Raw genomic sequence first — 12,500 nt, forward strand, 5'->3', positions numbered from 1 at the left:
TAAGTACTTTTTGTCCTGAGTCAGTGGGAAAAAAAAAAAGTTTCAGTTGACAGGCCTGTAAATGACTGTCGGAGATAAGTCTTAAATCCTCCTCATAACGATACAGGATTTGAAATATCCAGTTTTCAAGAATATTTTTTTCCCCAAAATCTTCGTTATAACAATAAAATTCAAACAACCCAAGACAAAATAAACAGTCGTCCAAAGCTATTCCAAAAGACGCTTCTGTGTAGGTATATATACATTCAGATAATAATAATAATAATAATAATAATATAATAATAATAATAATAAAATAATAATAATAATAATAATAATAATAATAATAATAATAATAAAGATCAGGAAAGAATATATGCAGAGACTCAAGGCGATACTCAAGTCAAAACTCAACGGCAGAAATATGATAAAAGCCATAAACACATGGGCAGTGCCACTAATCAGATACAGCGCAGGAATAGTGGAATGGACGAAGGCAGCGAATCCCGCACGAATAGATCAGAAAACCAGGAAACATATGACAATACACAAAGCACTACACCCAAGAGCAAATACGGACAGACTATACATAACACGAAAGGAAGGAGGGAGAGGACTACTAAGTATAGAGGACTGCCTGTTCAGAACATCGAAAACAGAGCACTGGGGCAATATCTGAAAACCAGTGAAGACGAGTGGCTAAAGAGTGCATAGGAAGAAGGACTAATAAAAGTAGACGAAGACCCAGAAATATACAGAGACAGGAGAACGACAAACAGAACAGAGGACTGGCACAATAAACCAATGCACAGACAATACATGAGACAGACTAAAGAACTAGCCAGCGATGACACATGGCAATGGCTACAGAGGGGAGAGCTAAAGAAGGAAACTGAAGGAATGATAACAGCGGCACAAGATCAGGCCCTAAGAACCAGATATGTTCAAAATACGATAGACGGAAATAACATCTCTCCCATATGTAGGAAGTGCAATACGAAAAATGAAACCATAAACCACATAGCAAGCGAATGCCCGGCACTTGCACAGAACCAGTACAAAAAGAGGCATGATTCAGTGGCAAAAGCCCTCCACTGGAGCCTGGGCAAGAAACATCAGCTACCTTGCAGTAATAAGTGGTACGAGCACCAACCTGAGGGAGTGATAGAAAACGATCAGGCAAAGATCCTCTGGGACTATGGTATCAGAACAGATAGGGTGATACGTGCAAATAGACCAAACGTGACGTTGATTGATAAAGTCAAGAAGAATGTATCACTCATTGATGTCGCAATACCATGGGACACCAGAGTTGAAGAGAAAGAGAGGGAAAAAATGGATGAGTATCAAGATCTGAAAATAGAAATTAAGAAGGAATATGGGATATTGCCCAGTGGTAAAAGTTGTACCCATAATCATAGGAGCACTAGGCACGATCCCAAGATCCCTGAAAAGGAATCTAGAAAAACTAGAGGCTGAAGTAGCTCCAGGACTCATGCAAAAGAGTGTGATCCTAGAAACGGTGCACATAGTAAGAAAAGTGATGGACTCCTAAGGAGGCAGGATGCAACCCGGAACCCCACACTATAAATAAATACCACCCAGTCGAATTGGAGGACTGTGATAGAGCAAAAAAAAAAATTAACATTATTATTCATATTATTATTATTATTATTATTATTATTATTATTATTATTATTATATTATGATTTTATTATTATTATTATTATTATTATTATTATTATTATTATTATTATTATTAAAAAAATCCTCATAGTAGCACGAGCCTTCAAATGGAGAAAATCCACAGTTATTTAAATGTACATATATTTAAATTTAAAAACAGCAAGAATAGCTGTTTTTTAATTTAAATATATGTACATTTAAATAACTATGGATTTGTTTCTCCATTATTATTATTATTATTATTATTGCACTCATAAGTATGGACTCTCATTTAACGGGATTATCAATCAAACTTTAACTTTAGCGTAAACGATTATATTCATCATTTCATATTGCTAAAATTATATTGAACGCTAATTAACGGTCGTTTTTAACAAAGGTTCCAGTCAAAGCTGGCCATTTGGTAATAAGGTTATATTCATGGAAATGCAAAATACTAAGTTAGTAGTTGAGTTTCTAGGTAGGCGAAATAAAATTAAATCCCGTTTTGTTTTAGCGCATATAAAGTCAACCGTCCATGCGGTATTTGCATACGTAAGCGTCAGTGTATGCGCTAATATACAACACAATATATTATCTATACTTTCAATTGATTCCAAACGCTCAACTGTTCAGCGAATGAAAGTAAAATAATAGATGAAAAATTGAACAAAAACGGGTGTTTTTGGTCTATTGTACTCTGTAATTTATTCATCATAATGGAATGGCAGAGATATAGATAACTTTAGCATAATAATGACAGCGTTGAGCACAACAGGTTCTCCACCTTCATGAAGGCAGCATGAAGTGTTTGTGTTTGAAGGATGTGAAGTATACTACATCCTCCGTAAACAATTAGTCTTCAGTAAGGCCAGGCGCCAACAATGGATAAATAAATAAACTCCAAGGATAAATAAATTCCAAGGACACGTTACAACTATTAACGAGTTTACAGACACAAAGTTTAAAATTTCCCAATGAACCCTGATACGACCTCCTTATCATAAAAAAAATAGAAAGCAGAAAAAACAAGTTGACGACGTACAACTATATAAATCTTACAGTTAATCTTTTGAAGAATAAGATTTTACTTTTAAAGTGATGAAATCAAAATTGACCAGGGATGACAGGGAAAAAGATTGCGATCCTCCTATTTGTATTCTTACCCTCTACAATGGTGTTCCCGTCTGTCTACAGACGTTGATCCCAAATGTGTTGACATAAGCCACGTGTACTTACGTCTCACATAAGGCAAAAAAAAAAAAAAAAAGTTTCGACCGTGTCCTAAAACTACAGTAATGTTAGAGAGAGAGAGAGAGAGGAGAGAGAGAAGAGAGAGAGAGAGAGAGAGAGAGAGAGAGAGAGAGAGCTTGTCTGTAAATTGACATCACTGCAGTCAAAGCCATCTACAGTGAATGTAAGTAAATAGGTCATGGAAACAGATAGATAGATATACAGATAGATAGACCGATAGCTAGGCAGACATATAATGTCACTTTTATCATGAAAAAATAAGGCTAAAAGAATGCTATATATGAATAAACTCAAGGGCCAAAGATTTTGCTCGGCAAATAGTCCAAAGACTAAATCATTTTTGTGTACTGAGAAACCAAATTCCTCCAGAATTGTATGTAGACAGAATCGCCATAGAGTTGGAGACTCCTGAAAGTGACCTCCCCTATCCCTTCCCCCGTCATTCGCGGGATTTCCACAAGGTGTGAAGTGGTAAGACTGCATCCTTCCCAACTTCCTTTCCACAAGGTGTAAGTTTCCAAGCCTCACATAAGGTTTCTATAACCTCATTTAAGTAATAATAATAGTACTGCTACTACTATGTATACTACTACTACTACTACTAATAATAATAATAATAATAATAATAATAATAATACAGAGCTATGATACCAAATTCAAACAGAATTACAAATCTCAAGTATAACATCCATTAGAAACTAACTCTGGATGCCGAAGATCCTATCGGAAATCATACAACAGAACCGCCGGATAAGAAAGGGCATGACCACAAATCCCGGGCATGAGGGCTTCCCTTCCCCGCCCCCGCGCTAAGATCCTCCCTAACCCGCAGGAGATGATGAAGAGCCCTCGGGGACGCATCATCTAAAGACCGCGACGGAGGGATTTCCCCCCTTCGTGCCAGCGCCTCTGAAGGGCTTTACCAACACGTGTCTTTTCTCCCTCCCTCTTCCGGTCCCGAGAGGCCAATTTGTCCGACCTTGATTCTGCACGCTCTTCCGTCTTCATCTGTTTCGGGGGCGTGATTGAAAAGGTCGCTATACGCCCCGCTTTCGAAAAGGGTTTTATATATACGGCACTTGGCTGTGCAGATTTCATTGATTCTGGCGATGGGAATGGCCTGGATAAATGGCGGATAATCATGGATACTTAAATGCAATTTATGGATAGGGATGTATTAATGAGTGAGACGTGAACGAAAGGAACAAATCAAATGACTGAAATGAATGACTTCAAAGGTCATCGGCGCACGGACTAAACAAAGCATGAAAGAATAATCTAGATTAGCTTTTTCTTATTATATAAGAAAGGATGAATGATCAATAGTTTTTTAATAAAAAAAAATTGTGTAAATATTAGTCACCCCGTGAACATCAATAAAATACCCAATCTATAACATTAGAAACTGTAATAGCACTCTAGATACTGTCCACTTTGCCAACCCATTTTAACTTGTCCCAGAATTTAAAAAAAAAAAATTAATTATCAACAATGCTAATGCCAACGTTGTTAACAAGGTCAGCAGATGCCCAAGATATAAAAGTAACCAATAAAATTATAACTGTGTTCAGCTATGCCTAACCATAAAAATCATCTAGTTCTCTCTCTCTCTCTCTCTCGGTGTAGTCTACGGGACCCCCGAGTCCGAACGCGTGTTTAGGAAGCGTTTTAAAATTAATTAGCAGAGGTTTAGTGAACAAGTTGTTCGGAACATTACCCGAGAGTCAACCCCTCCATCGGTCTGTCCCTCGGGGAAGTGTGTGTGTGTGTGTGTATGTGTGTGTGTGTGGTACGCAACCTCCCGTTCCCTCGGTGAATCACGAACGCATCGGAAAAGCCGGTGATGTATGAATTCGCAAAGACTGCCATCGAGTGACGTCACACAAACGCCTCGAGGCTTTCATGTAGCGCAAATGAATGAACGCCGCATTATTAGGAGGCGCTTTTGAATGCTGTGCGAGCGCCATAATAAAACAAACGCCGCGAATCAATTAAGGCTTTGTTTATCGGATTCCTTGATTAGTTTGTAATTGAAGCGGATACGCCGACTATAAAAGCAAAGACTATGGCATAGCTTACACGATTTTACGCTGGTTTTATTACGTCTCTCTCTCTCTCTCTCTCTCTTTCTCTCTCTCTCTCTCTCTCTCTCTCTCTCTCTCGTGTCTTCTTTATTAGATGTGGTAGATTTCTCAGGAAGGTTATGCTGGAAAGTGAACCGTTGACGGTTTTTGTGATTATCGCAGTTTCATTTTTCCACTGTTTAATTGGTTTTGTTTCTACTGAAAATTGGCATTTTATAGGTATTGTTTTGACCGTAGAAAGACGGTCTGAAAATCAATCAAAATGTGATGCATATAAAATTGAAATCATTGTCGTAATAAGTGTCCATTTTTCTGATCTGGAGCAGATATACCTAGAAAAATGTGCAGTGCCTTCTAAAACTCTACATATCTTCAAATAAACTTCCTCTCTCTCTCTCTCTCTATGTGTGTGTTTGTGTGTGTGTATGTGTATGAATGGTGAATTCCTGAAAACGCCTACTTCCAGACCTGACTAGGTGCACCTTAAGCCCTCCTAAGTTTCGAAAACATGTCCCTCTCTCTCTCTCTCTCTCTCTCTCAGGTACAGGAGGAGAAGGAAGAAGGAGGCAGATTTGTATGAGGAGGAAGAACTGTTATGTCGGCGGCTTTTGGAGCGCCTATATAGAGAGGATTATCCTCCTGTACTCTTACAATGGTATCGAATCATCTGCGTTTGTAGGATCGGCTAATGGTCCCCGGCCGGGACTGATATGTTGTTATTCCATGCGGTTGAGGACACTCCTAAGAAGTTTGGAAGCCACACTTGGGAGGGAGGTCTGGCCCAGCGGCGTCTTTCGTTGTCAGGCGACATTTCTCTTGGCCTTTTTCTTCTCCCTGAGATCTGGGGCGTTTATTGTGAGGGCGATTTCGCCGCAGACTAAATCTATGAAGGACTAACTTTACAACTGGACAGAATTTTAAAAGTAGCGTCTTATTAAAAATTCTCCCTGCACCAGCGAGGTGTCATTTATGATAGCTTCTCTGTTTTCCTGACAATGTTCACGGGTGTGCCTATACCATCCCTTATGTGATACGAATATCGATAATAATTCTGCAACCTTTCCCCTACAGGGAAACTTGGCTGAGAGAGTATCACTTTTCAAAATATGATTAAAACAACAATGTCTCAAAATTAATACACTTATAGAATGAAAATAACTACGAAAAGAGAGAGACAACACCGGCTTTAAGAGTCATGCAGAATTCGCTTTCAAATGAATAATAATTATAATAATCATAATAATCATAACAGCTTCAGCACTAAAACCTATATAAAATCCATCATCATTGTCAGGTTAAATCGCCAAGAACATCAAACTGGATTGTTGTGTAAACAATTAATCTTCTTCCCTCCCGCCGAACAGGATTTGAACCAAAGGATAAGAGGCTCCCTCGGGACACAGGCCTCTTGGATTCACTGCGGCTGTTGAACCTTTAACGTGTGATTAGGCCTACGGATTTTTTTTTTTTAATCCGGAAAAGATACGTCAAAATAAACCAGAAGATTGCGTCTGGTTGTGTATCGCACAAAGATCTTTAGTCTGGTGTCGCTTGTGAGGATGTTATAACTATGATGTGAGCGTTGTGGTAAACAATCAGAAACGAAATGATCGTATTCATTGCGTGAAAGGGAAAGACAGTCAATTGGGCACGATTTAAATGACGAACAATGCGCCGATGCTTATTTAAGGGTCCCAAGCAAGTGAAAGCAAAAAATTAGAAATGGCATTTATTTTTTTTAAAGGAAATTTGTGCTATCAGAGAAAATTATGGCGTAATCTCAAAGATACAAGTTACAAAATAAAGAAGGTTGAGCTGAAAAGAAAAATAACCATAAATCTAGGAGAGAGAGAGAGAGAGAGAGAGAGAGAGAGAGAGAGAGAGAGAGAGAGAGAGAGAGCAAAGTGTTAACTGTTAACAAGCCAACAAGAACCAGGAAATAAATACTCCACAACAACAATAAAAGCTACAAAAGTCCCACTACAATACCCGTGTAACATTCTCCCCCTTTCTCTCTCTCTCTCTCTCTCTCTCTCTCTCTCTCTCTCTCTCTCTCTCTCCTCGCCCTTGTCCACTCGATCTACATTTATTCGGTCTATATCGGTCGTGTGGATGCCGTTAACGTCATTTGTTATCGGAATTATCATTCCCTGTCGACATCTTACTCCTCTCTCTCTCTCTCTCTCTCTCTCTCTCTCTCTCTCTCTCTCTCTCTCTCTCTCTCTTCGGGAGTTTGCTACGATTTGTCCACGCTTACGTATTGCAAACATTATTTTCATTATAAGGTGAAATGAGCACACCATTAATTTGATGTATATATATTAAACATATAATGTATATATATATATATTAAATATATATTAACTTTATCACATAAATTCTTATGTACAATGGTATAATTACCAGAAGGACCTCATTAAAACTGGAATGTATCTAGCTGAGTTATTTATTCAAAAAGTTACAAGCTTTCAAAGACGACCAGTCCTCATTATATAATATTCTTTTTTGAACAAATAACTTTGCTAGATACCATCCAGTTTTAATGAGGTCCCTCTTGTAAATTATATATATATATATATATATATATATATATATATATATATATATATATATATATATATACATAGATGTATGTATGTATGTATGTGTGCGTGTTTGTGAGGGAAGGCGATATATTATAAATATAAAATGATTAAAATGATTATAATGAAAATATAAATAAAACTTAATAAATATGTTAAGAAAAATTCACATAAAACAATGAAATCAAAACCGTAAACAAACCGGAAATTTATTCTTAATCTAAGTTAACAGAATAAAAAAAAAAGGAGAGAGAGAAAAAAAAACTTACCCTTATGCGACATGTCGTCCAAAGTGGTGGGGCCCCACGGGTGGTGACCATGCGGGCCATGAGGTCCATGTGGCCCGGCGTCTACTGGGGACAACATAACGGCGGCGGCCAGCCTGCAGGCACCAACCCCCGCCGCTACCGAAACCCCTGTGGAGGGAGGGAGCTGTGGTTAGAAGTGTCGAGCTGAGTGGCTGTAGTAGTAGTAGTAGTAGTAGTAGTAGTAGTGGTTAGTTCAAAGCTGCTGGGGGAATGTTCAGGCGAGTCCTCTTTATTTTTGTTTATTATTATCTACGAGTGACAATGACTACTACTTTTTTTTCTTGATTATAAGCTATAATCTGCTATAATGATAAATAATCGGCCCGATAGTTGCGTTTGGCTAATTATTCATTCTTTTCCGTCAAGAGGGTCGTAACAGAATTAACTCTATAGGTAAACGACTAAACATTATCTCAAAAGCGTTGCTTTGTTTTTTTTCCCTGATTACATGCCAATTAACTACAGCAATAATACAAATAATTGCGTATATATCTAATTATGCTCTCTTCTGCGTTACAACGACAGTGACGTCATCTTAATGAAGACTATAGGCTTCAAAAAGGCAGTAGTTTTCCGAGTTTAACTCTAGGCTTAATGCAGGCAGGAGAGTCATGGAAAAGGAGGAGATGTATTGAAATGTGTTATTGTACAGGATATAATCGTCCGGTCATCGGACAAGACAGAGAAGAAGAATCAAGAGACGGATGGGTGTTCTAAGGCGCCTAAATGGTCTGGGGATGTTTTGGGAAGGGGAGAGCTGGTGGGTGGAGACAGGGCTGTAGGGGGGTTGTCTAAGGGGAAACGGCAGCGGCGGCGTTGGTGGTGGTGTCCACGGAAACGCTGCTGGTGGTTGTGGTGGTGAAGATGATGATGATGGTGGTGGTGGTGAGAGTGATGGTGAGCTATCTGTCGGTATAGCAGCGGGGATATGGCGACGGATTAATAAAGAATAGCACAACATTATCAGTACTGGCAGCCTGTCAGTGAGTCAAGCTACATTGACATATTATTATAAGTTATCCGGGGAGAATTAATGTTAGAAAAAGGGTATTTTTGGTATAGGAGGAAAACTGGCCTTGGAAACTGAACTTGCAGAGATTGCAAGACTCAACCTTCCATGCCGCCAGTGAGATTGAAGATTTATAACAGGCTATTAATACATCACCAAAAAAGTTAAAGGAAGTGGAAGAAATAAATCCGTAACCGATAGATAACCAAAGATAATAATTGAGACCTTTGGGAAAATAAGCGAGGAAGCTGGGAGATGGATGAAAATATCTGAAAAGAAATGGATTAATTCAAAACATCCAAGAATGAACTTGATAACCTTCGTTGTCTGTTTATAGACGAGTAAAAAACCAGACACAAGGACACGGGAGATATAATTAGAAACATTTTCCTGGGATATCAATACGTTTGGCTTCTGCAAGACAAAGTGACAGGAAAATATTATTATAAAGAAAAAGACAAAACGGGAAGACTTTATTCCAGAATGTAAATGGAACTAGATAGAAGTTGAAGACACTCAGAACGAATATTCATAACGAACTCATTACTGGAGAGGTGGGAAGTCGAGTGTTGAAAGGGTGCGTTCTTAAGCAGTGGTAGGTGTGACTGCTGCATTCTTCAGGGGCAAAGGGAAGGAAGTCCGAGGAAGCCTCTGAAGGCTTTCGAAAAGCTACACAAGTAAGTTGGGACTCCTTTGGAAAGTAATCATTCGGTTACACGGCGAAATTAAGAGAGACCTTTAGGATTTAGGAACTTGAACACTCAGGTTATAAACATAGCCAGATTTCTATAGAAATATATGGAATAAAAGGGGAATAAAGTTGACTGGAATTATGGGAAAGGAATGGGAACTTGAGGTAACCATAAGGAGTCATGTAAAACCCTTATTATCATTAAACAGATAAATAAAACAAGGAGGAATAAATTATCTTATGATCAGAGAAGGAAACGAATTACAAATACAGGATACTGCGATATCTAAGATAGATTCAAAACCATGAACAGAGAGACAACTCATTACGGAATCATTTCTGTATGACGCAAAAAGAGGCAATCGAAAGCAAATTAGTGACAAAAAATATTAATGAACTACAAAACCCTATTGACTTTTCTTGGCTTTAAATATATAATCAAATATAATGAAATTGTTCTTAACGTTAGCAAGTTTTCGTCAAGGAATGGACTGAAGAATTTCAAAGTAATCAATAAATTATCAAATGATGAAATCAGTTTTGATCGGATAATAGGAGTTTGTCAGTGATGATAATGAATAAATCTGAATTTCGTAACGAAAAACTTCAAATATTACGAAATAAATATTCCTGGAATATTAAAGAATTAAAGTGTAGAATTTGAGGTTGACCACACTGTCATTATTATCTAATTAATAAGACTACTTTATAATGATGATAATGATTGTCCTTTACCCAAAGCTGAAACGAGACTCAAGGAAGAGGTTGGTCGGGTTTTTTTAAGAGTGAACAAAAACTTTAGGTATTAATAATAATTACAGTAGGTCTTTAGAAGAGAATAGCAGCAAGTAAAGAAATAAAGACAGTAATAATCCCTTTATTGTATATAGCATTGTTGAACCGAGAGTGCAAGAAGATCTTGGAAGGATAAACAAAGCACAAAGAATGATATGAAAGGAAAGAGAGGGTAAAGAGATAATCAAATAACCATTTAATTACTTGCGGTGAAATCCAATTAACTACTGGCACTGAAATTGCAACTGTATTCTCCTTCACTGTAATTATCAGTGAATGGAAATGATAGGAATTCATGACGAGATAAAAAGGCGAAGAATGAAAGAAGTGAAAACACGGAAAAATAAAGAGACATTTCTGAACGGCCGAATAATATATGCAAGTGCAATGAGAGAATAATATATAAAAATACAATAAGAGATTAAGCAAGTAAAGTAAGAGGTTAAATTACCAACAAAAACAGTAAATGTTTTTCATAGTCATAAAAGGATACTTCATTAATCAATGTATGACATTACTGTTGGAGTCAATTATAATGAAATAGATGATGACAATTTGACCTCGGGTTATTTGAATCTTAAACATCTTTAATGTCAATCGTCATTTAAGAGACAATTGTGGCTTCTCTGCTTATGTCAGTATGCAAAAATTAGTCTATATCATAGACGCAAACTTATTTTACTTTAGTTAAGTGCAATGTCTGTTATATACCTCTTGTTATAACTTTTCTTGTAAATTAACTTCATGGTCTCATTTACAAACGTTTAATAAACAGACAAATATATAAGAGAAGAAACACAGTGGTAAAGATAGACAACGCGATTTTGAAATATAGTTAAAAAATTTAGTTTGTTGAATACATTACGTGACTGGAACTGAAAAATTATTTATGAAAAATAATTCCTTCAAATTAAATTATTCATGAAAAGTAATTCCTTCATTCAAACTTGAATATAAGGATTTGAATAAGTGAGGTCATTAAACTCTAAACAGAGGAGAACATAATATACATTACATATTTACAAATATTTTTTTGAGCATTTAAGTGTGAAGGTGAGACTGAGATAAATATATGAATACAGGCATGTGAGGAAAATTATGCTGATTTAATTACTTTGTTATACATTATTGCATACACATAATGGAAGTAGACGTAAATACATCTGCAAATATTCAGTAATTTAAGTATAATACACAAACATTTCCACCCCGCCAAAAAAAAAAAAAATCACCACTACTGTTAAAAAAATTATTACAAAATGGAAAAAGGGAAAATGTGAGCGTTTTTCAAAGACTTGTAGAGGAGATGACAATAACAAAGAAGAGAATGATTTCGAAACCGTGCGTTTTCTAATTTCACCAGAAGAACAGAAAAAGTTAACAAACAAACCTTCAACGCAAATCTCTTGGAAACGTGAAAATAAGGTAACCTGAGTTAGTCCTGCTTGCAATCAAAAGAAAATACTGGTCGATTCCAAAGACATCTCTCTCTTTCTCTGATTTTAACTTTCCTAATATGACATGGAAAGGGGAGGGCGGAAGTAGAGTTCAAAGAAGGAGAGGCAAGTTTAAGCTCAAGTACTTTAGAAAAAGTTGGAACAAGAGGAGGCAACATATCCCTTGTTTCAGAAGTTCTTTGTTTTCAGCACAAATACAAATTTGTTGCTATGCAAGAATATGGTCGTGTAAAAATTCAGATAGGATAAACTGCCACCCGAATGGTCATCATTTGTTCAAAGGATTGACTCATTAACAAAGAAGATATTGAAATATCAATATTTATTCTACAATGAAAAAATGAAGTCTTATTAAATATGCATATCAGAGCGTAACTTTGATAATATATACGTATATAATATCATATATATATATAGAATATATATATATATATATATATATATATATTATATATATATATATAGATACTTATATACAATATATATATATATATATATATATAATATATATATATAATATATATTATTTTTTCATTTTTTGTCAAATCTAGCTTCCAGTGTCCAAATCATGCATCTGCCAAAGATAACAGATGCATGATTAATTTTAACGGGCCGTAATCGAATCCCATACGCTATAACCGGGAATCGAACGCGGTTCATTTCGCTGGTGACGCGC

The 12,500-nt window shown here is 36.6% G+C and overlaps 1 protein-coding gene across 2 annotated transcripts in view; it reads right to left on the minus strand.

Moving 5' to 3' along the window:
• The window catches only part of LOC135216878 (paired box protein Pax-6-like), a 192,448-nt gene that overhangs the window by 168,926 nt on the left and 11,022 nt on the right, over window positions 1–12,500 (minus strand). For both annotated transcript variants that reach the window (XM_064252399.1, XM_064252398.1), the window contains exon 2: window positions 7,834–7,980. In XM_064252399.1, coding sequence (XP_064108469.1) covers window positions 7,834–7,930 — 97 coding nt within the window. In that variant the 5' untranslated portion in view covers window positions 7,931–7,980. The remainder of the gene's footprint in view (window positions 1–7,833; window positions 7,981–12,500) is intronic.

The sequence above is a fragment of the Macrobrachium nipponense genome, chromosome 6 (assembly GCF_015104395.2).
Source record: "Macrobrachium nipponense isolate FS-2020 chromosome 6, ASM1510439v2, whole genome shotgun sequence".
Lineage (NCBI taxonomy): Eukaryota > Metazoa > Arthropoda > Malacostraca > Decapoda > Palaemonidae > Macrobrachium > Macrobrachium nipponense.